At 45.1% G+C, this 23,744-nt stretch overlaps 7 protein-coding genes across 7 annotated transcripts; 4 read left to right on the top strand and 3 right to left on the bottom strand.

Moving 5' to 3' along the window:
- Window positions 1-407: 407 nt before the first annotated feature.
- H6S33_007411 (uncharacterized protein) lies at window positions 408-3,049 on the top strand (the record flags this gene model as incomplete). Its single annotated transcript, XM_044838757.1, has 13 exons — window positions 408-510; window positions 576-593; window positions 657-733; window positions 802-868; window positions 937-1,473; window positions 1,530-1,839; window positions 1,890-1,925; window positions 1,979-2,030; window positions 2,083-2,123; window positions 2,172-2,235; window positions 2,286-2,490; window positions 2,550-2,780; window positions 2,841-3,049. The coding sequence occupies 13 exons, from the start codon at window positions 408-410 to the stop codon at window positions 3,047-3,049; spliced, it is 1,950 nt and encodes a 649-aa protein (XP_044688947.1).
- A 1,147-nt stretch (window positions 3,050-4,196) lies between these two features.
- Window positions 4,197-7,449, bottom strand: H6S33_007410 (uncharacterized protein; the record flags this gene model as incomplete). The annotated part of the gene is made up of 4 exons (XM_044838756.1): window positions 4,197-4,275; window positions 4,325-6,123; window positions 6,182-7,124; window positions 7,193-7,449. 4 exons carry the CDS (start codon window positions 7,447-7,449, stop codon window positions 4,197-4,199), a joined length of 3,078 nt encoding a protein of 1,025 aa, XP_044688946.1.
- A 1,864-nt stretch (window positions 7,450-9,313) lies between these two features.
- H6S33_007409 (uncharacterized protein) lies at window positions 9,314-12,067 on the top strand (the record flags this gene model as incomplete). The annotated part of the gene is made up of 5 exons (XM_044838755.1): window positions 9,314-9,439; window positions 9,531-10,012; window positions 10,065-10,541; window positions 10,592-10,915; window positions 10,963-12,067. The coding sequence occupies 5 exons, from the start codon at window positions 9,314-9,316 to the stop codon at window positions 12,065-12,067; spliced, it is 2,514 nt and encodes an 837-aa protein (XP_044688945.1).
- A 306-nt stretch (window positions 12,068-12,373) lies between these two features.
- Window positions 12,374-12,948, bottom strand: H6S33_007408 (uncharacterized protein; the record flags this gene model as incomplete). The annotated part of the gene is made up of 4 exons (XM_044838754.1): window positions 12,374-12,502; window positions 12,638-12,766; window positions 12,824-12,834; window positions 12,921-12,948. 4 exons carry the CDS (start codon window positions 12,946-12,948, stop codon window positions 12,374-12,376), a joined length of 297 nt encoding a protein of 98 aa, XP_044688944.1.
- Window positions 12,949-13,419: 471 nt separating this feature from the next.
- H6S33_007407 (uncharacterized protein) lies at window positions 13,420-14,098 on the top strand (the record flags this gene model as incomplete). Its single annotated transcript, XM_044838753.1, has 3 exons — window positions 13,420-13,625; window positions 13,681-13,897; window positions 14,012-14,098. The coding sequence occupies 3 exons, from the start codon at window positions 13,420-13,422 to the stop codon at window positions 14,096-14,098; spliced, it is 510 nt and encodes a 169-aa protein (XP_044688943.1).
- A 2,041-nt stretch (window positions 14,099-16,139) lies between these two features.
- Window positions 16,140-16,878, bottom strand: H6S33_007406 (uncharacterized protein; the record flags this gene model as incomplete). Its single annotated transcript, XM_044838752.1, has 4 exons — window positions 16,140-16,237; window positions 16,299-16,430; window positions 16,492-16,705; window positions 16,783-16,878. The coding sequence occupies 4 exons, from the start codon at window positions 16,876-16,878 to the stop codon at window positions 16,140-16,142; spliced, it is 540 nt and encodes a 179-aa protein (XP_044688942.1).
- A 796-nt stretch (window positions 16,879-17,674) lies between these two features.
- On the top strand, window positions 17,675-23,303 carry H6S33_007405 (uncharacterized protein; the record flags this gene model as incomplete). Its single annotated transcript, XM_044838751.1, has 13 exons — window positions 17,675-17,681; window positions 18,110-18,522; window positions 18,577-18,606; window positions 18,681-18,774; window positions 18,831-19,145; window positions 19,195-19,238; window positions 19,298-19,571; window positions 19,630-19,949; window positions 20,011-21,199; window positions 21,256-21,407; window positions 21,457-21,702; window positions 21,760-23,141; window positions 23,189-23,303. The coding sequence occupies 13 exons, from the start codon at window positions 17,675-17,677 to the stop codon at window positions 23,301-23,303; spliced, it is 4,581 nt and encodes a 1,526-aa protein (XP_044688941.1).
- Window positions 23,304-23,744: the final 441 nt, after the last annotated feature.

Here is a 23,744-nt window from a genome sequence, read left to right as displayed (position 1 = left end):
GAGATGTCAGTCTAGAACTATACACAGAACCCACCAGTGCAGATTATCAATCTCACATATTTTTCTCCGGAACAACGATCTTCAAGATCAGTAACCTAGCTGCCCAAAGCCCAAGACTGAAACATCTTCACGCGTACCTTCCCGACAGTACCCTTCCGTCTGTGCTCTATTCTTCTCAGAATTTTACACCTAATTCTAGTCCCTCTTTATATCCTGCTAACAAAGCTGGCTTGCAAAACTACGAGCCACTCCTCCCCCTTCACATCTTTCTCCTCTTCCACAGCTGTTTCTTGACCACGCCTTTATCTTCATTATTTGCAAATTCAATATTGGCTCTCACCCCGCTTTATTACTCTCCTTTTATACACTCTCCGTGATATTCTTAACAGCCTTGTTTCGTTGCGATCATGTTGAAGGGATGGCTTGGGTTCGGGGGTGGAGAAGTTCCAGCACAGGTCACTCATACCAAATCTACACAATCCTTAAGTGCTCTAGATGAGCCGCAAGCATGTTTGTGCCCCTGAGCGTTTAAACACGACCAACTATGACTTTACTGATATTGTAATGTGATTTAGTGGACCAAGCAATGAAAGGTCCCTTCTACACCTCTTGATTATTTCTCTGCAATGAATGGCATTATGCTAACTTGACTAAAGCCATGGACCTGCTCCTGAACGATGACGTCCTCGGTGCTGAGAAAGCTGTCGAAGGGGGGAATTCAAGTTACCACAAGGTTCCTTCCCCTCCAATCGTTATTTACTGTATTCACGGAGACAGATAATAATTTGCGCTCGAGTGTAGCTCGCTGGTGGTGTCGTTGCATTTCTTCGTGCAAGTCTAGGTTTTGAGACTGAAATTATGAAAGAAGGTGTTTATAATTTATGCCTCTTGGACGGTTCTAATATCATCTGACCCTTGTTAAAAAAAAATCAATAGCCTCGGAACGTCTCGCAGATGCCGAAGCATCTGCCGAACGGGATCGGAAGAAGGCTATCAAGGAGAACCATCACCGAAGCTCTTGCCCAATAGGCGCCGAGTTTGCGTTGGCGCATGCGGAGGCTCAATTGATGTCTGCTGTGGTTGCAGTTCTATCAGAATCAGTAATAGAATCCATGAAAGCAGTCTACAAATTACGAACCGCGTATAAAACTTTGGAAGGTATCCAGAATGATATGGCTAGGGGTCTAATGCAATTGGACGGAGCTGGGCAGAGTAGGCAAAGTCTTGGGACAGGGAGTAATTCCGAATGTGAACCCTCGGGTTTATTGACTCCTGGGTTGGAAATGAAGGGCTCTGGTACTAGTATCCGATCGACAGGTTCCCGCCCCAATACCGCCAGAATTCGGTCAGAAAATCTTGTGGATGAATTTGTAATCTCGGGAGTCAATCTTTGTTTTGGGGTTCTACTACTTATTCTCAGTATGATTCCACCAAGTATGAGAGTAGTGATGTCCGCAGTGGGATTTAGAGGCGGTATGTAATCCTGATGATATTTTTAGACCAATATTAACATTAAAGGTTTGTTTAAGACCGTGAAAAGGGGATAGAAATGCTGTGGAAAGCATCCACCTACAGTAACCTCCATGGTGCGATCGCCGTACTAGCCATCTTACAATACTATGGAAATTCGGTACAGTTCTGTGATATTTTACCACCTCAAGACCATCCATCTGGTGCAGGTTACCCTAAGCAGAAGTGTCAAGAAGCATTGGAACGACTGAGGGCAAAGTACTCCAAAAGCGCTTTGTGGCGATTGGAAGAAGCTAGGATGTTAGCTGTTGATCGCCAAATGGACGAGGCCATAGCAATATTAGCCCAGCCAGCACAGACACAGATGAGGTATATCTCTTGAAACTTCCCAGTGCGATAGGTCACTTATCCCAATATAGACAGGTAGAGGCATTGTCATTATTCGAAAAATCCTTGTAAGAAAATCCCCATTCATAGATAACATTCATTTTCTGACATATCGCGATAGGAACTTGATGTTCATGCACCGTTACGAAGAAACAATAGAGGGTTTTTTGAAGGTATGAGTGATAATCAGTATTAATTGATGACGGGCAACTGATCTTGTCAAAGCTCACAGAACTTAACACCTGGAGTCCAGCACTTTACCACTAGTAAGTCCTTATTACCTTATGCCACATATAGATGTTGACCATTCCCAGCTTTGCTGCTGTATGTCAAGTGGAGCTCTATAGAAAATACATCGACACAGACAAGGAAAAATCAGTACGTTTATACCTAAAAGGTGAATGAATGAAAATTGATTGGAAGTTTAGGACAAGCACGGTGAACTGGCAGAGGAATTATTCGAGAAGATTCCAACTTTCATGGGTAAGAAAAGGTTCATGGCGCAAGGTCTCCCTCTAGAAATGTTTGCGGACCGCAAACTCAAGAAATGGAAGGCACGGGCACTAGCAAAGGGCATGCGGGTTATCGAAGGCGTCGGAGTCAGCCCAGTAGAAGAAATGATTTATTTTTGGAGTAAGTACCGTTGAATATATATAGTCAAAATACAAAAGCTAATAAGGTGTATTATATAGATGGGTATAAGCGGATGGATCAATCAAATTTTGAAATTTCAAAAAAGGCTTTACAATGGCGAAATGAGGAGATGATCAATGATGCAGTTGATGAACAGGCAATTCAGTGGATTCTACTTAGCGTTGTTTCGAGAAACCTTGATGAGATGGAGAAAACGAAGATGTACATCCAGAACGTTCTTGCGATTGATAGGAATGCGTTTAAAGGGTTATTGAACGACAACTGGATGGGTGGGCTCCTCTAATTGAGTAGATCCCTATATTATTATTGGTACTAACGAATATAAACAGCACCGACGGCGCATTATGAGTGGGCTGTTGCGCTTTGGAAAGAACATGGCCAGAAGGAGCACCCCGAGATCAAATCCTGGCTTGATAAAGCAGCGAATTGGGGGGCCTTCGAGCTTGATGCAAGAGTCGGATTGAGGGTGACTACAGCGCTGGATACAATTAATAGGTTGAAGAAATGGGAAGAATTTGGATCAGAGGGGGAAGCTTAAGGAAGAAATAAATGGGATAAGAGGAGAATAAAGAATGAAGATTACATGCAGTTATCTGTGAATCATCAGGCAGTTATTTAATCCGGTTTCCCTCTAGGAACTCACGGTTGATTGATTGATTGATAGGAAACGCACGGTCAACTGCAGAAGCACATGTACTTATTGGTGGGTGTTAGTTTTTGTTGTCCGTAGACCTGCTACAAATATTGTAGTAGTTATGCACAGTTTCCAGTAGAATTATTGCGAAAGTCAGGGGATTTGTGGTCTGTGGTCGCAGCAAAAAACGTTTTAAGAGCCAATAGGACTATCGGGTCACGGAGAACCCCACTTTCGCAATAATTTTACCGGAAACTGTACATACAATAGGAGTGAGGTTCGCGCCACTTCCCAACAATAGTACTATTCTGATGAGAGGTAAAAGCGCTAATGAATGCATATGGACTGAGTGATATCCTATGATTGGAATAAGAATTCATGGTACATATAGCGAGGGGATCAACAACCGCAAGCGGCACGCCACCCGAGGGATGGCACCAACACAAGCACAGAGACATAGCAGTTCAGTCTCAGTTTAATTGGCATTGTTAGCATACAATTTCCTATAAACCTAAGCCCAAGGAAAGTTTAAATGCCGGCAGGTAGGCAATATGCCTTTGATAGAATTGGCCTCATTTCCACAAAATAAAACAAGTCCTAGCATGTACACTACAAGTGGTAGAGATAGACAAGGAAGGGATGAAGTCACCAGCAAGGCCCATCAAGAAGAAAAATCCCAACTGCCAAATCACAAAAGAAGAGAAAAGATATTAACGGAGTAGCTGATAAAAAGAAAACGACCGGCGAATACGCAAGAAAAAACTTGAAACATGAAGGAACAAAAGAAACTTCCCATCCCAATGCAATACCAGATATATAAAAATTACCCAAAGGAAAAATAAAGAAACAAACATCCACGCAGTGATGCCAAGCCCAAAGAAAGAAATCCCAAAATATCAGACTTTTGAAAATAACCAAGTCATGACCAGTACCCGGTCTGTCCCACTGAAAGACTCGCCACTCAACACCAGATCGTTAACATAGGAAATATTGACAAAACAAAAAACGATAACTAGATGTTTTGAAACTTCATAGGAGCCAGTTGTGCATTTCACACAGACTTGATGAAATTGGCCCTCTCGATTTCGATTTCGGCTTGAAGCTTTCTTGTTTTACGAAGAGATTCATCCCTAAATAAAGATTAGCCTGGTAATTTCACATTGCAACAAGTTATAATACCTTTCATTTTGTAGCTCCATAACCTCGATTTGGGCTGTGTTCATTTTCCCGACAACCTCTGCCATCTCGTTATCAGCCTGGCCTAGGGCCTTCTCTAGCTCATCAACGCGCTTCTCCAAGTATTCAATTCTTGAAGAATCTGGGATTGATTGCGAAGGTTTCTTAAAACCAGTCCATTCTAGCCGTGGTGATCGCAGCATGGGAGATAATGGTGATCTTGCCGCAAGCCCAGTGGGCGATCCCATCGCTGTTGTTTTCAGTCTTCGAAGTTGAGAAGTGTGTGTATCCTTAAGTTTTCGTACTTCCTCTTCATGGCGAGCAACAGCTTCTTCAGTTTGCTGCTGGGCTTCGAGGACCTTGTCTTCCAAGACTCTAAGCCTCTCCTGAAGCTCATTAATCTTTTGTGCTGATAGCTTCTGGTCCTCTTCTCCCCGGCCAATGGCCTCCGCCAGTCTATCCCTCAGGGAGTTGTTCGATTCAAGTTGAGAACGAACTTGTGCTGCCAATTCTCCAATCCTCTCTGTTGATATTTTCAATTGGATACTAAGGCTTCTTTCCTCAGCAAGGTGTTTCTTCTCCGAATTTTGGAGTGACTCTGCACGCTTCCGGTACGCTTCCGCTTCAACCTGAGCCTCGTCCCGCTCAGCCTCCGCTTGAGCAACACCTTGCATTAGTTTGGTAATGGCTCGTTGCGACTCCGAATGCGCCTCTGAAAGTTTCTTTTCTCGATCCGTAATGTCCTCGGAAAGATCGTTTCCTTTCTCCTCCAGCTCATCTAAGCGCGCCAGTGATCTTGCATGTATGTCTTGTAAATCATTGTAGGCTCTCTGCAGAGAAAGCGATGTTTCTTCGCTGGCTTTTTCTTGTCTCAGGTGTGACATCTGTTTGGACTGTCGGAAATAAGAATCACGTAATTCCGAGTGTCGGCCAACGAGTAAATCGTGTTCTTGAAGCAGGGCTCTCAGTGTGGCAGTTTCTGTTTCAGCTTGTTCCAGGTCCATCTTTAATGTCCCAAGATTTTTTTCGCATCTGACCTTTGATTCAATTGCCTCATCGGCCCGGCGGCGTAACCGCTCCATCTCTTTCCTTATTGTGCTCATTTCTCGGTCTTTACCATAACGCCTATTGGTTTGCTGTAAAGCCTTATCACGCTCTAGCTCCAAAGCCTTTATCCTCTCCTTGGCTCTCTTATTTTCATATCTGTGTCGCTCTTGTAAACTCTTCAGCGCAGAATGTAAAGCATCTCTTTGTTCCTCGATGCCCTTCACCTTCTCTGCGAGGGTCTCTCTATCCTTAAAATCTAGGGCTAGAGGCATCGTCGAGATAGGTGAGCCCATCAAAGAAACAGGACGGGATGGTCTTCCAATAATCGACTGTCGCGCTTGTTTCTGTACGGCCGATGTTTGGATTGCTGAAGCTTGAACCTGAATCGCTGAAGCTAAAGAAGCATTCTCATTTCGAAGGTTGAGAAGTTCCTGCTGCATTTTCGAGTGCTCTTCTTGCATTTGCGTGTGATCCTGCTGTATCTGGGTGTTCTCGTACATACCCTTCTGTAATTCTGATGTTTCCGACTCGAGTCCCTCGACGCGTGCTCGTAATCGAGGTACGATCTCATCACGGAGGTTATCACGTTCATTTCGGAGCTCCTCTAGTTCACTTCGAAGAGCAGTAAGAAGATCTTCATAATTCTCCTTCATCTGGCGTTCTTCTGCAAGTCTTCGCCTAGCATCCTCCAGTCCTACCTCCAACTCCTTAACTCTTCCCGAGGAACCTGCAGTCAAAAACTGAGCACTCTCACGCTATATATTGGTAAGCAATTTGTTCAACGTAAGCAAGAATATGCAGAGAAATTCCTACCCTCGCAGATTGCTCTTCCATTTCTTTTACTCGTGCTTCAACTGCCTTTCTTCGTTCCCTCTCTTCTTGAATGCTACTTAACATTTCTAATCGTACTCTTGAAATATCCTGTTCGGCCTTCCGTTGCATCTTATCTACGTCAACCTCTTGCTTGGTTTCTGAATCTAAATATCGTGTAGAGGTTCCAGCATCCGAGAAGTAATCACTCGTCCTTTTGCTCTCGCCATTCCGCTCCGCGGCCTCTGCTTGCAAACGCTCAATAAGGTCTTCTAACTCCATTTCTCGACGGATAGAGGCAGCTAAGTCTGCGGAAACTAGTCGCACCTCTTGCTCAATAGCATCAATTGCTGAAGGGGTTTGAGGGGCAAAGGAAACCCCTGAGTCGGAATGAAGGCCATCGGAGGCTGCAGCATTTGCGCGAGGAATGTCAATTGCTGGGGGTATAGATCTTGATGAATATAGTTGCTGCGTGTTGGTAGACTTTGGTGAAGGTACCGGTCTTTCAGAAATTGAGGTAGATGGTGATAATGGCACGATTCCCCCTTGATCGGAAGCACTTCCCCACCGGAGAAACGAGGTTATTCTAGCACTTGGTGATCTTGGTGGCTTATTTGCTTCCTCAGTAGCTTCTGATATCGATGGAGAGCGACTGCGAAAGGGAACATCCGGGAGATTTAAATTTGCCGGAATCGTCGGCGAAGAATCTGACGCTGCCGAAGAGCTTGCCATTGTTGAGGCAGGCCGCCGGTGCGGTGGGTCGATATGTTGGTTACTTTTGTTTACTGAAGATTCGCTCCAGACTCTCGCATGACTTGTGTGTGAGGTCAATGGAGATGGTGGATAAACTCGTGGTGTAGGAAACTGGACTCGAATGTCAAATTCACCATGTGAGTCGGCAGCCCAGCGACCTTGTCCAAGATTGGGGGAGTCTCCGTGAGGGAATCTAGAGAAGAGAATATATGTCAGAGGAATAGGTCTTCGGAACATGCCATGGAGCTTGGTTGTCCGTACTTGTCGAGATCCCGTATGACAATGCCGTCTGAGTCTAGTGGAGGAGAATGTTCTAAGAGACCTTGAGCACGGTTACTTGAACTTTTTTTATTTAAAGATTGTTGTAGACTCGGTGACTGGTTGCCGCCAGAGGGAGGGAGAGGTTTGCGGCGTACAAGAGAGTTTGAAGAAAAGGGAGGAGACTCCAACTGCTCGTAGGGTCGAGGAGGAGATTGGGGAGGTAGAGACGGGAGAGTAGAGGGGCCGTGTGCATCCATTTTTGAGGTTAGACCTTCGGGGGGGGGGGGGGAGGGGATGTAGAATCAATGCTTTTCTCTCACTATTTCTGGAAGAATAGAATGTCAGCGCACCGGCAGAACAATACGGGGCCAAAAATCGTGCATAAATTTATGTATGAATATGGAAAAGAAAAGGGGCCCTTGATAATGAGAAAGAGAGACGGGAAATTTCGGGTTGTAATGAACAGTGATGCACTAGAGATGTTGGGGAAATGGAGGGTCCAATCACCCACCTGCACAGGCCAGATCAAATCTAACGGGCAACACCTGGTGAACGTATGTATGCTATCTTATAAGTTGGGTGGACCGTGGGGCCTCCAGGGCGGTTGCACGGTTCTACAAGGGTTAGCGGATCGAAATGGTGATGTTCTTTGGACTTTCCCGAAGTCAGTCGGTCAAAGCAAGGTGGAGAATTTTGCAAGGCGCGAAGTTCTTTCTAACATCCAAGTAGGTCCTTTTGATATCTCAATACTACAAGAAACTACTTGTATAATCTGGTTGCTGCTGTGAAGCGGTAACACGTCTTTGTTCAAGAGATGATGGACGTTACTTAATTAGCGGTCCACCAAAGCTTGCTTAGCCTGAGCAAGTGCTGAGTTCTGTTGTCTGTTGTAGAAGTAGTAGAAGTAGTAGGTATGATGTATGTACAGCAAGCACAGGGACCAAGCTTCAGGAATCGAACTCATGAATATGAAGGGCAAAATCGAAAGAGCTTGATGTTTGCCTTCCCGATTGCTTGCCAGAGGCGCCCGGTGTTTGACTGGCTGGGGCTCTCCTGAACCCCTACCATCTGACATGGAAGGAAAATGGTACCAAATCCTGTTTGGGCTTGACCTCCTTCAACGCCTACTGGTGGCGCTGTCGAGTACCTAAGGCTTGAAGGCACCCCGATGCTGATGGGGAGGTTTTTTCTCCTTCGCAATAAGCTCTAACGGTCGTGTAGAGGTGGTGAGCTGTGGAGACAAGCTGCTCGAGATCATGTTCTACAAAATCCTTTCTTCCCTTCTTCCTTTCTATGCTAGAAAGTATTTCGATAGCCCACCTTTCCAACATTTCTCGGGCTACATCGTTGACCTGTTGAAAATAAGACATGCGACGTTAGGAATGCTCATGTCGACCGGAATAGGCCTGGGTGTTGCCTGCCCCGCCCAATAAACCCTGGGTTGCCCCTGAATCTAGCCATAAATGGAAGTCTGCGTCTCGGTGATCAGCTTCTCCTACGTTCCGAGTTGTTGTTTCCGGATTGGTGGCGGCGTCTCAACCGCCCAAGTAAAGAAAACGAAATTGGCGCTGGACACGTTGAAGCCTCATATCCATCGCCACAGCACAAGTAGGTACATGTAGGTACACAGTGCTAAGCGGCACTATTGGCGCTTCTGTACATAAGTTTTTTCCCCTGATAGCAACATGTATCTTTATTCCTTGTGAAGATAAGGAGGTCTTCGTAATAATAGAGTACATGTAGTTCAGCCTTCCCGTGGTTCGTAGGTACATGTATGTATGTAGAGGTAAGGATCCCAAGCAGAGAATTTGAAGACGGTGAGTGGTTGGTAATCCTTCGGTGAAGATTTAGGTTGATAATATTTGCTCGGTCAATAAAAAGGGAAAAATACTACGGTACATGTACTTCTGAATACAGAAATGCAATAGAGTACATACTCTGCATGTTATATATCTGGTATTCTATTTATTCTATTAGGCAGGCGTAGCACTTAGGGTTAGGGTTTTAATGCCTATTTGGCTCCAGACGCGACTCACGCGAATGAATGATTAAACAAAGAGATGCGATAGCTGGACCTACATTCCTCCAACGAAAGTTCATTTCGAATCCTTCATAATCGGCATGGCTCACCATACTCCAGAATACGATGGCTCTCTTACTATCTCAAGTACGATGGTCCCAACATCATCGCGGAAGAGAAAACGTGAAGACGAGAAATCAGTGCTCGGGGATCCTTTCGTCATTAAGGTAACTCCATTTCGCTCACCCCACCATCTCAGAACCTCGGTTTTTGATATAAATTTCATTTCGCACCGCTTCTAACTATCACTTCCTATAGCCCTATTCATCTTCGGTTTTTGATCCCTCGGTCAAGCTTACTCCAGCCGTTGTTATCCCACGCTCCTATATCCCACTGCAATGGCTCGCCGGGTATCCGTCACGTCTATTCTCGATACCAACTCAAATACAGGCCTTGGATGTTCCCGGAAATGTCATCATCGTAAAAATAGACGGGGAACGGCAGTTAGCTGCTGTTGAAAAGGTCAAGGATGATGTTTGCACACTGTACAAACTATCGACGCAGCTGAAGATGAAGGATGTCCGTAAAACGGCTTCACTTATCAAGAAATCACGCCAAAACCCGGAGCAAACCTCTGAAGACACAGATTCTATGACAGAAATACTAAGTGCAGACTGGTGGTCAGGTTTGGAAGTGCCTAATTTTGATATAAACAACGCCATATGTGCAGAAGAGCCTACTATCAAACTGATCATGGGCTGCTCAGACCTAGATGTCTGTCAAGACAGCACGCTCTTACCGTACGTCGATTTGTGACATGTAACGTATCAAATGCTAATATTATATTCCTAGAATCCAACCAAATGCACCGATATCCCCTCCAGCAGCCGCAGACACTCCTTTGAAAGTGGTAGAGGACTTTCCAGAGCCCACTTTAACTGATATTCTTGAAAAGACTCGAGTGCAATATTACAAAACTTTATATATTGCCAAGACCTCTCTTGCGTATTTCGCCAAATCAACCCTCTCACGAGCTCGTGTGGCTGTGCAGCATGAACAAGGAAGCGAATTATCAACATCCTTAGATTCCAGTAACAGATTCCGCACTTTTTTACTAGATATGTATCTACCGTTCAATAAGATGGACTCCAAATATCGAAAATCGATGGTTCAAGTTGCTACAGAAGACCCGGTAGAGGATATATCTGACTTTAGGGTCGGAGAGGAGGAATATGTGCAACAGTGGAGAGTTGCTACATGGGAGGAGAGACTGGTACAGGCTAACGATCCTGTAATGAGGCGGAAAGTGGAGGAGCTCAAAATTAGAGAGTATGTTTTCAAGATCCTCTATTGACATCAAATGCTAAGAGTTGGAACAGGACCGAGCTGCAAATCATCATCTTGCTTGAGATGCTAGCACTGGAACGAGAACAGGCAGCATTGGCAAAACGATTGCCAATCAAAAATCAATCATCCGGAAGGAAGTGTAAAAAGGAGGCCAAGAAGAAAGGGAAAAGAAAGTCCAAGACTAACGAACCAGATCCTAAACTCCTCCTTGATCTGCTCGTTGATCGACTCTGTATTTGGAGATCTATAGGCTCAAGTCCAGAAGTACTGGATGAGGAATCTTCTGATCAGAAGAAGGTTACTGATAGGGAATATGACCATCTCAGACATTTCTGCGTGGAAGTGGTCTTAGCATTGTAAGTTCCACGACTCTTCTGAATTTGCCTTCGCTAATAAAATGAAGTTACGCGTCGAGGCTTCCAGAAGAATGCGCTGCCATTAATAAAAAATGTGGAGGGTCGAGCTCAAGAACTCGTACCCCGGGACAGCCCAAGAAGGAAAGAAAATCACAGACAAAAAGACCTCCTGTGACAAGGGTCTCCACTGCGCCGGCTGCTAACTCTAACACGAGAGAAGCCAGTGTAGACACACTGGCAGCCCTTGTTGCAGCTGATGCAGCTTCCTTGCCAAGAAAAAATGTTCGTGGAGGAACGCTCAATTGTAAGAGTTTTGCGAAACGAGAGGTGCAAATCACTTCGAGAAGCGGACAGCAGAAGAGGGTGGATGAGGAGTTGAAGGAAGCTATAAACGCTTTGAAGAAACCCAATCGCATTGCTGCGGCTTCTGGACTGGTTGATGAGTCGATGAAGCGGGTCTCTAATAACAAGAGTAAATCTCACTCGAATGATATGTCGCAGTGGAAGATTGCTAAGAAGAAACCAGAGTCGAAGAAATCGGCCAGGAACCCTCTAGCGAAAATTCAGGTTATGGCCACTCCGAAGCGGAGGAGGACGATTATGCCTCCACAGCCCTCCCTTCAAACTGTGGCAGAAGATTCATCTAGCTTACATGCACATGACCCGTTCTATGCCCCCCGAGTACCCAATCCAAGAGCTTTACGTGATATCCCTGGCACGCCGCTCCGACGGGGCAATAGTAGGATGGATTTTGATGTTGTTCCCGCGACCAGTCCCTTCCAACCACCATCAGAGACCCGAAGAACTGCAACATTCCCAGGTGGGTTTACAACGCCGCAAAAAAAACAGCCTCGCTCTTTAGGTGCCGATTTAGGATCCAACTTTGTCCCTTCGTCAGCGACAAAGAATCCTGTAATTCTACCTCATAACGATACCCACCCGTCCGGAGTCTCCAAATTTATGGAAAAGAATCCTTTTGACCCGACAGATGAGCCGTCATCTCCCGCGGGAGGCGTGATGCTTTATGATACTGATGCTATTGGGGAAACACCTTGTAAATCTTTTGCACCAATGGCTAGGATGGTTGAAGAAAAGAAAGAGATATCGATATATAACAGTTTGGGATGGGATGATGATGATTATGACCTATGAATTGGAGCGAATTGGCGTTTTCCTTCCTCACATGATTACCTGTGTCGTTGTCATTGACACCACATTCCTGCCTCAATTAATTACATATAAACTGGAGTTGGTTTTTGGCCTTAAAAATATAATTTTGTTATTGAGGCCCTGTATTTTTAGACGTAGACGTTGAACTCGCTAGCTGTGTGAAACGATGTTTACCCCACTCAACCACAATCTTCTCGGAATGTTTATTCACATGTGTGTATACCTTTATGCATTACAAGATTTAATACTTCCTGTGCTCGCACTTGTTGGTAACCTCCACAATTCTTCTTATTTCGAGCCTAATAGCCCCAGGCTTTTGACATCTGTCTCGCCTTCGGGTCGGACTCCAGAAGCGAAATCAGGATCAGTCTTCGCGCGGCGGATATATGCAGATTGAATGGCCTTCGCTTTCGCAAGCTAGAAATCACTAAGATATCAGTATGAGTTCATTCTAACCCTCCCCCCTACGTAAGCTAGAGTAGCTCTGTTCCTTTCATATAGGTCCCACGTCGAAGTGTGGAGGGAGATTGGATGCATCCATTATTTACTGACCTCCTTTTTGTGATGGAGACATTCGTAGTAGTCGTCATGTTGAGGGGCACACTTCCATTTTCCCTCATCGCTCCCAGAGTTTGTATTCATAACGTAGCAGGCCAACATGTCTTGCCAGAATGGAAAACACTGGGATGATACATTACTGTCAGTTCGTATCGTTTGCAATCAGACGTGGAAACCTACTCTACCGACTCCTATGGACAGACGTGATCAGTTTTAGTTTTTTTTCCCCCATTGAGAGCATTCCCCGGAACGCGGGGGAAAAGAGGGGCCCACGTACCGCCATGAAGACCGTAACCAGAAGCCATGGTGTTTTAACTTTTTCAGGTATCAAAAGAAGAGTCTCGGGCGCTGGTAACGATTTAAAATATGGGAGATTTGAATAGAGGTTGAGAAAAACCGGGATGATAGTCAGTACCTAAGTCGAGCTGTCCGTCAATTATCGCACTTCAATTGCCGAGAGCTGCAGTAACGAGGGCTTGGCGAAAGTTGGCGCTGCCGTGGGTCGCCCTTCTCCCCATTAGATGGTGGATACATGTAGATGCACTCCTAGCAGTGGCGTCACTGGTCACACTTCTTCGGCTTCCCCAGCCTCTGTGCCAGGATCAAGATTCAGCATAACCTGTGTAGTTACCCGCTGCTTTCCCCATTTTACCTTCTCAATCTCACCCTCGCCTCCACCTCCTCCTCCTCCTCCGCTCGCTCCTCCCTCGCTCTCAGCGCTCCAAACCTCCATATCTATTTTCCTAAAAGCCCTTTATATATCTACATTTCACACAATGAAACTCACCACTGTTGCTATTTCTGTGTTCGTCGCGTCGGCCACTGCCTCGAACTTCTTCCAGCAGCTCGCCGGAAACTCAAACCCGTCGGTACAGAGTGGTGCAAAGGTCCCCGGGGAATCTCCGCTATTCCACTGTGGACCTACCGACGACGATGTTCTAACCATCGATAAAGTCGATTTGGTCCCGAACCCACCTATTCCGTTAGTCGCTTCCAATAATAACCACCAGCCCGCAATATGCTAACTCCAGTTCTAGTGGACAACCGCTCACGATCGAAGCCTCTGGCACTCTCCACAAGGCTGTTGAGGCAGGTGCTCAGGTTGAAGTCACTGTCAAATATGGTCTTATTACTCTGATCAAAGAGAGACTTGACCTCTGCGACCACGTCAATGAGGTCGATCTTGAGTGCCCCATCAAGGCAGACAAGATGGTTTTGACCAAGGTGGTTGATATCCCGAAACAAGTTCCTCCCGTAAGTGATACATTCCTCTTTTTACCAACATGATTCGCGACCGTATAGGGCACCTTGCTCTTATACCGCTCCGATCGTTCTTGTGGGGCTTTCGTTAACAACCTTCTGGCACAGGGAAAATACAACGTTGCCGCAAATGCATATCTGGAGGATGGGGATCCTATCACTTGCCTCGTTGGCCAAGTCATATTCACTCGCTAAATAGGCAGGCCACCGGGTCGTTATGGAAGTTGTGAACCTATGCCTTAGTATGGCATACTTAATGTGTTATGCTTGACGGAGCCGAGGAATTATAAGTATCTCCTTTATGGAGGCTGGGCCGCTTGAAAGGTTGTTATTGGACTTGTTATCATTATTATGCGTTTTCTGCTTTTGTTATTAGTTTTACACTCAGCACGCATACCTTGCTTTTTTACTTTCGCCGTGCTCATTTTATGCTCCAAAAGGTACTTTCTATTTACCATTTCAACAACTGTAGGTGCTTGGTGGCTCTTGGTGTTATTTTGAATATTATTTGCCTCTCTGAAGTCTTATTACGAAAATTGCGACTTAATCCCCTGAAGGTGCACACGTAGAATCCAAACCTACATGTACTTTGTTGGTACGCCTGAATGCAACGGTAGATCTAAAACCATGTACCTACCTCCGATTCGCAGGGAAACTAAAACTTTATGCCGGGTGGGCAGGTACCAGGTAATGCAGGTTTCTAGTCCACCAATGAGTGCGCGCGCTAGGCGTCAACTACTGCCTGCATTGTCCGGTGCCCCTAATACCTGACAACCCCCAGTCAGGATTCTTCTTCTAGAGTACTATCCCCCAAGCGAAGAATTCACAGTACCTACATGTAGTATAAGGCTCCAGTAAAAAAAAACTATTATGTAGTCGGCAAGAACTGTGTAAGCGCTTAGATATATCAGGCCCTCCAAAATATAATATCCGATGATTCCAGGGTGTCATAAGGCAGTTGTTGTTTCGATGGATAATTATGCTATAATAATATTCATTTATTTTGATCGGTCTGAAAATATAGGCCGTGATTTCCATACAGCGTCTGTACATACATGCATGTACTTGATGCAAGGTACCCTAATGATTGGACCGAGTGATACTCTATGAAGAATATTACAATCAGCCCATTGGTTTCGGCCTTCGCCCCACATCCATAGTCACGTGAAATATGAATGTCCGGGACAGTGACTACATGTAGGTATAATTAATACTTGGATTTAGAATTTAGAACAGCGAATAACCAGGCGTAAGGGTTACAATCTAATGGGGTGCTATTGCGCAAGACTAATTATAATGTCATGACTCATGTACATACATGTAATATGGTGAACTATGTACATGTACATAATGCGGACGAGGACGACTACAGTGCCGGAAAGGTTGGTGAAATTGCAGCAGGATTCATACTCGGCTGTAGTAATGCTACAGCTTTCCCCGGTATTTATGGTAGCACGTGGGTTGGTTGCATACATGTATCATGTAGGTATTCTCACACGATGCCGCATCATGATCACTCACACGCGAATTACATCTCATTTTCCTGTATTGTAAGTACATTTACCTGTATTAAGTTTAGCTTGTAGTTAGATGATTCGAATAGCACATTCACAAACTCAAGGTCCATATTAACCTGATGAATAAAATTGTTCAGCTGAAGTTTAAAACTAGTACTACGACCACAAATAATAGGCGTTTCAAAACAAAGGTGACACGATCTAAATTAAATATTTCCATTTTTGTATTTTCTCCATAATCTCGGAGTTCTAACTTCTTTGAGTCCTCAAGCCTAAGTGTGGAACATCATGAAGAACACTACTAGAATAAATAAATAAAAAAAACTTTTGAGGTGGAATTATCTATTAATATTTGGCATCTGCTAAAAGCCAAAGTATGATGTAACCAGATGAATCAGGTCTTCTTTTATTCCAAAATAAACGCCTTTCGAATAGGGTTCAACTTTAAGATAGGTTTGTGCTCAATTATCGGAGGTATCGTTTGTGAGCGAAAGGTATGTGTTCCACGCGATACCGACGGTGGATGCAAATGGCTATGCTAAAATGTAAGTTATATGATACTCGGGGGAATCAACAGAAGACTGACCAATTGTAACGCGAGAGGTACAAGACGGAAGTTAAGGATTTGCACAGCTGGCCAGATAATATAATTTACTTTTCTGTTGCAATCCTTTAGGTTAAACCGTGTACAATTCGAGAACTGAAATAAGAAGGGGTTCTTACAAAACAGGAGCATAGGCAACACTGAACTTTCGGGCTATTGCCTTTTTCCCGCCTCCTTCTGCCAGTGTCATGTAAATGAAGAAGATTGCCAAGGCTACAAGGATTATCAGTAAGATATGTAAATACTTTTCGTCCAATCGTATGTATGAACTTACAGATAGGGGAAAAAACCACTTGGTCGAGAAGAACACGCAACAAAGCAGGGCCAGTTCTGTTCTCCGGCGTTATGGGGAAGATCTCAGAGAGAAATTCAAACCACGAGAATGACACTGGCGCCATGATTAAACCTGTTATTTTGTTACTCCACTGATCCTATCTAGTTCTAGTTGCAGAAGGTAAAAGACATACCCCATGCCATGAATCTTATCCATCTCTCAAAATCAAAGCCTAGTTGGGTACCGACAAGGTCCCCTCGATGACTTGGAAGAGGGCCTTTTTCGTTTAAATCATGAATCTCTATCGAGATGCCATCCTTTTTGGAAGAATCCAGCGGCTTCCGAAGAGACTTTGCTTGTACAGAAGACACGATTTGGGCAACAGTATCTGCTACTCCGCCGAGTATCTACTGCCAGACATTGGGTTACGGCGTAAGCTTTCAGTCACAACTTTGTTTCACCCCTTGGAAAGAATAAATCGCACCGCGTTCGTAACCATCATGGTTAAAATTGGTTTTGCAGCAAAGTGTAGATCAAATTGAAAGGCCAGCTGCGCCAGACCAACTATTTCAGCAAGCATGATAATCGCGTGCACAAGGGGCTACATCCAGGTAATGCATTCCATCAGCAGCTGCGGTGATTTGAGAAAGGAATTGATAGTAGCTATGGGAGAAATAAGCGCACCACGCGACCACACAGATAGTGATTATTAGCTGATCGAAGAAGACGGAAGCGAGTAGTGGTAGACATTTCTACGAATAATAACTATATGGGGGGAAATATGTACGGTGGACAAGTGATGGTAGAGAGATAAGGGGTTGTATGCAAATGTGTGATCGATAGATTTGCGGAGCGTATTCTGCGCTCGTTGTTGAAGGGATGTCGCCAGATTCACGGTCCTGTATGGGTTGAGTGAATAGGACAGCTAATATAGATAAGCTTGGATAAAATGTACTCACTAGAGTACATGGTGGTGGGTGATCCTTGTGTACATGTAGTGTGGAGAGGAGAGACAGTGTGATCTAATCTGATAAGATGCGGCTGATATAGGCATAGAATTCTGCTGACTCAGATATTAGGTCCTGGCATTGGTTAGTGCCCGTCTCTCTCCTGCTGCTCCTGGTACAGTTGCTCTGTTGCTCTTCCCGTTTTCCTCCCCTTCCCCGTCGTCGCTCTTCACCCAGCTGCTGGGTACAGTACATACCTACGTCGGCCGCCCACCCTAACCCCCACAACTCCTTCCCGCAACCACCACAACCTCCCACCGTCCTTCATCACCCAACCACCTGCAACCTCGCACGAAATATCCTCTCCCCATAAAGTGCGCCATAGCGATACCGTATTTATATTCGGATCGTCTAGTCGAGCTGCAAACCATGTCTGGTGGGTCTCCTTTTTTTTCTATCGTGTTTCGCGCGTTGTTGTTGCAAAAATTCTTGTCATCCTCGTGCATCCCGCTCGCTCGTCCCTCCATCTTGAATCTATCCCCAAAGGTACCCGATGGCCATTCCCTTGCATGCCACCCCTCAAAACGTGCCTGCTGAAGCAGGTGACGTTACTGTCCCGCTTTTATCTTTCGTTTTTACCTGTAGCCTTTCCAAGACTTCTTTCACCCCCCGCTACCTTCCATCTTGAGCTATCATCAACATCGAGTCCTGCATCCCCGAAACTTCTTCCTGCCTCGTCTAGTGCCTCCATCTTCTATCTGATGCAATCGTTTTTGTCGCCTCACTCTTGATGACCTCTGGCAGCTTTCCGCTGCTTTCTAGGTGCCTTGTGGGCTTGATAATGGTGCTGACGTCCAATTACAGAAGGTAGCGTGGTTATCCCGTCTCCCCCGGACGACCCAAGTTTCGTCACGTCCCCTCCGGACACCTCGTACCCTATTGTAAACCATGCATCTAGTCCGGAAAACTCTTCGGAAAGCGAGGCTGGCTTGTCAGATGCAGAAGAGGAGCATACACCACAACAGGAGTCGGCCTCGACTCCCGAATCGAATCATGACGATGACGAAGAAGTGAGCTCGGACAATTCGTCAGATGATGATGTAGAAGGTCAATCGGAAGATGGAGATTACGAAATAGAAACACCGCTTGAGGAGCCAGTTGAGGACAATGGGTACGAAAGTACAGTGAAGTCTGCGAAAGAGTCACGGAAGACTACCAAGATTAGAGTTGCGGATGATTACAACGAGAATCCAGACCTATATGGCCTACGCAGAAGTGTAATTCTTATCTAAACCATCCTATGGTACATCATATTGACCAATTACTTCTAGGAACGAGCTCGCCCGACTGCACGACTGACTGTAACCATCCTTCCCTGCTGATCCTATGGCATGCCTTGAGTCAACCTGAAAAACGCATCTAATATATTTGACAGATTGATACCTCTAGTTCAGAGTCAGATGACTCGGAACCAAAAAGCAGTCGTTCACGTAAAAGGCGGAAGCCTGCTCCCACAAAACCATCTAAATGTTAGCGCTCCCAAGATTACCGCCGGAAAAGAGGCTGTACTGACCCTATTATTCAGCATCTAAGCTTCCTTCGCCAATGCATGAATACAACTCAACCGACGAAGATGAAAGCGAGGATGAGTACGGAGTCCGCCCTTCCCACAAGTCACGCAAAAAGAGACGACGCGTCGCAGCTACTAGCAATGATACCCCTCCTGCCGAAGTTCGTTTCTCCACTCGTCGAGCTGGGAGGGTGACGAACTACAATGAGGATGATGAAGATGACTTCGAGGAGGAGGATGCTACCCCGGGATATGAATATCTGGAGCCAGAGCCAGATGCTGGTCCTGGGATAGACCTTATTCTAGATCACAGACCCCGAGAGGGCATAGGTATATTCTTACCCCGAAAACCTCTATTTTCATCTCTAACAAGATCTAGATACCTCAAAACCTCTTTACAAACGTGCCGATCTTGAGTTCCATGTAAGCCCTTTCTACGATTCTTAGCCATGATATTCAATATTCGTGCTAAACTCAAGTAGATAAAATGGCAAGGGCTTTCACATTATCACGCAACATGGGAGTTGTATGAAAACTTGGTCGATTATAAAGGAATAAGGAAATTAGATAACTACATGAGAAAGGTAGTCGAACAAGATTACTATATGCGGATCAGCTCGAACACAACAAGAGAAGAAATCGAGGCGATGGATCTTGATCGTGAACGTGAACGTGACGCAATTGCAGAGTATGTTATCGTGGAGAGGGTCATTGGCCATCAAAATCATGGCGAGGGGTTACAGTATATGATAAAGTGTTTGAAGTCCCTTTTCTCTATGTAAATCGTCTCATCGTGTTAATTCAATGGCTATAGGGAAACGCCTTCCATACGATTGTTGTACATGGGAGGACGAGGACCTCGTTTCTAAAATCGCCCAAGAACAGATCGATAAATACTGGGATCGAACAAACTCTGCACCCTTATCAAAGAAGTCCGAAACTGATACGGGCACTCGCCGGAGTTACCAAAAACTTGATGCTCAGCCAAACTATATCAAGGGCGGTGAACTACGGGACTTTCAAATGAAGGGCCTTAACTGGTTAGCATATAATTGGACAAAGGGCAATAACGGTATACTTGCAGACGAGATGGGACTGGGGAAAACAGTTCAGACAGTGGCTTTTATGAGTTGGGTAGGCAGCCGAGGAGTCCTATCTAAGTTTCGTAACATAGACTGATTGGTGCAAACTTCAGCTTCGACACGATCGGGCTCAGCATGGTCCGTTCTTAGTTGTAGTACCGTTATCTACTGTCCCTTCTTGGGCCGAAACGCTTGAGAACTGGGCGCCGGATATGAACTTTATCGTTTATACTGGTTCTGGTAAGGCACGAGAGGTATTGCGCGAATATGAGATGTTTGTCGATGGGAATCCCAAGAAGACTAAGTTTAATTGTATGGTCACCACTTATGAGTACATCCTAAACGACGCCAATATTCTGCAGCAAATCAAATGGCAATTTCTTGCAGTTGATGAAGCTCATCGACTCAAGAACAAGGACTCTGCCCTCTATGATAAGTTGAACGACTTCAAAGCACCAAGTCGTTTACTTATCACTGGTACTCCCTTGCAGAATAACCTGAAAGAACTCGGCGCACTAGTAGACTTTCTCATGCCTGGGAGGATTCAAATCGATAACGATGTTGATCTGCAATCTGCCGATGCTGCTCGACAGATCGAAGCGTTGCAAGAAACCTTAAAGCCCTATATGCTTCGGCGGGTCAAAAAGTCTGTTGAGAAATCACTCCCGGGAAAGACAGAAAAGATCATTCGTGTCGAACTCTCAGATATCCAGACAGAATATTATAAGAATATCATTACCCGGAATTACGCAGCTTTGAATGCTGGAGCCACAGGACCGAAACAGTCATTATTAAATATTGTCATGGAGCTGAAGAAGGCTAGCAATCACCCGTTTATGTTCCCATCCGCAGAGGATCGAATACTACAAGGCAGTACCAAACGCGAAGATGTCCTAAAGGCTTTGATCATGAGCAGTGGCAAAATGGTTCTCCTTGATCAATTGCTTACAAAACTCAAAGCGGATAACCATCGTGTTTTGATCTTCAGTCAAATGGTTCAAATGCTAGATATCTTAGCAGACTATTTAAATCTTAAGGGATATGCTTATCAACGTCTTGATGGTACAATAGCTGCTGGACCTCGTCGGATCGCGATTGATCATTTTAATGCCAAGGATAGCCCAGATTTTTGCTTTTTACTCAGTACTCGAGCGGGAGGGCTTGGTATAAACTTGATGACAGCAGATACGGTTGTTCTTTTTGATTCAGATTGGAATCCCCAAGCAGATTTACAAGCTATGGCTCGTGCCCATCGTATTGGGCAGAAATCACATGTTATGGTTTACAGGCTAGTATCTAAAAGTAATTACCTCTATCACTGTTAACCTGGAAATGATAAATAACCATCTTTCTTTTAGATACCATTGAAGAAGAAGTTCTAGAGCGCGCTCGGAACAAGATGATCCTGGAGCATTTGGTCATCTCTCTCGGCGTCACCGATAAAGGTATTACGGATAAGGTCAAAAAGAAGGACAAGTTAGAATCTGCAGAGCTTTCTGCCATCCTTAAAGTATGAATAACCCTTAGAATTGATCGGGTATAGACTAACTTTCATCAAGGCACGTGCTTCCAAAATGTTTGAAGCCACGGATAACCAGAAAAAGCTCGAGGAACTGAAAATCGATGACATCTTGCTTAATGCAGAAGACCATATTACCCAAGTGGAGCCCGGTTTAGGCGGAGAAGGAGGCGATGATTTCTTGAAGCAGTTTGAAGTGACAGATTTCAAGGCGGAAGTGTCTTGGGATGATATCATCCCGAAAGAGGAATTGGACGCGATCAAGGGTGCGGAAAAAGTTCAAGAGGTAATACCCCCCCCCCCCCCCCAATTTTGTACGCTGTGGCTAATAGTTAAAATTTAGGAGGAGGAGTTTCTCAACGAACAGATTGAGATGAGCACAAAACGCAAGCGCAGGGGTATTGCAAATGGCGAGCCAGAAGGTCGGTCGGCCAAGCGGCGGGCAAAGGAGCTTTCAGCTGCAAGAATTGATTACAGTGATGATGAACCTGACGAAGATCCTATGAGGCCACTAAACGAGCGTGAAATTAGGAATCTCTATAGGGCTTATGGTCGTTACGGCTGCCTTGATGAGTGCTGGAACGATATCATCAATGACTCTGGATTAGCTAATCGCGACCCAGAGGTGATCAAATCAACGATTGCAGACTTAGTCGCGCTAAGTGAGGTCGAAATCCAAAGGCATCGGTCAACATTCGATGACGGTATCGGAAAGAAGGAAAAGAAAGCGATATTATTCGACTACAAGGGTACTAAGAAATTGAACGCCGAGACAATTGTTCAACGGCCTAAAGAGTTGAAGGATCTTCGAAAAGCCGTCTCCCTCTGCCCGGACCGGTCGAAATTCCGCATTAATGATGTCAAGTCGGTGCACAACTGGTCTTGTGAATGGGGCGCTCGTGAAGATGCCATGCTATGCGTCGGTATCGCCAAACATGGTTATGGTGCCTGGGTTGCGATCCGTGACGATCCCGAGCTTGATATGCAGGGCAAATTTTTCCTTGAAGAACATCGCGTCGATAAAAAGGAAGAGAGGGGGAGAGCTGAATCTACTGCCAAATCGCCTGGTGCAGTCCATCTTGTTCGGAGGGCTGATTATCTGCTCAGTGTTCTAAGGGAGCGTTTTGGAGGTGATGCGCCTACCAGTCAGTCACATAGGAGATCGCCGGATACGAATTCAAGACACCCAAAACGAAATGGTGTATCGGCGGTCGATCGAATTAGCAAGAAAGACAGGGTATCTGCTTCTGCTTCTCCTGCACCGAATCCTAAACGCTACAAGTACAAATCAACTGTCATAGTGGCAGAGAAGCATCGGTCACCAGAGAAACACCGATCATCGGAAAAAAAGGAATCGTCTACCAAACGACACAGGCTCGAAGAGGCAGGCGACAGAGAAAGGAGGAAATCGAAAAGCTCACTGCAAGCCTCTCCCAAGAAAGAGGAACAGCAAAATGGAGAGGTTTCTGAAGAGAAGAGACCGCTCACTGCGGCTGAATTTGCGGCTAGGGTAAGGATTCCTAGTAACAATATTGTCTACAAATCTAGAGCTAAGACATTGCAGAAAAAACTACGGCCTGTTCGTAGCAAACTAAGAGAGCTGGAGAACGTAAAGAAGCTCGACAAGAATATGAGACTTAAAGTTTTGAAAGAAGGACTTCTTGCCGTAGGGAAATTTATCAATACCATCGAGAAAAAAGGGACAACAGAGTACAGAGACCTCTGGTAAGTTCATTATCAAATAGTCTGGTAATGTAACTAATAATTTTTAGGTACATTGCCTGGCGTTTTTGGCCTCATCATGAGAAGCCTTGGGAATCGCTGGCCGAGTTCTTCGGGAAATTGGCGCAAAGCACAGAGGGTGCGGCCAGACAGAATGGCGATTAATACGATTAATGCAGGTGTGATTGTTGAATGTGAAACGGCCTTTTTGTGTTTAAATAGGACAGGGTCATTTTGCTGCTGTTTGCGTTCCCTCTGTCTCCTTCTCGCTCCATCCAAACTACCTATCATATTCGTCCACTATGGGCCGAGTGATATTCTCCCCTTTATTCATTTCTTTATTTTTCTTTACTAGTGGGTTTATATGTTATCTGTTCTACATTATCCTTTTACCTCTGTGGACAGTATGGCAGTAAGTGGGCACATCACGGCGTACATTTGACAATTTTGTTCTTTTAGTTTCTTCTTATCTCATCATTGTGGGTGTACAGTTGGTGTCGGGCCGGAGCGGAAATCTTCTTTCTTCTAATTTGGGGGTATTTTATTATGCTGTTTTGTTCTGCTTCTGGGTTTTTTTGTCAGGCTTCATTTTCTAAATTAATTTCC

The sequence above is a fragment of the Morchella sextelata genome, assembly GCF_020137385.1.
Source record: "Morchella sextelata strain SCLS chromosome Unknown scls_23, whole genome shotgun sequence".
In the NCBI taxonomy this organism is placed as follows: Eukaryota; Fungi; Ascomycota; class Pezizomycetes; order Pezizales; family Morchellaceae; genus Morchella; species Morchella sextelata.
This window is presented reverse-complemented; position numbering and strand designations above follow the sequence as displayed.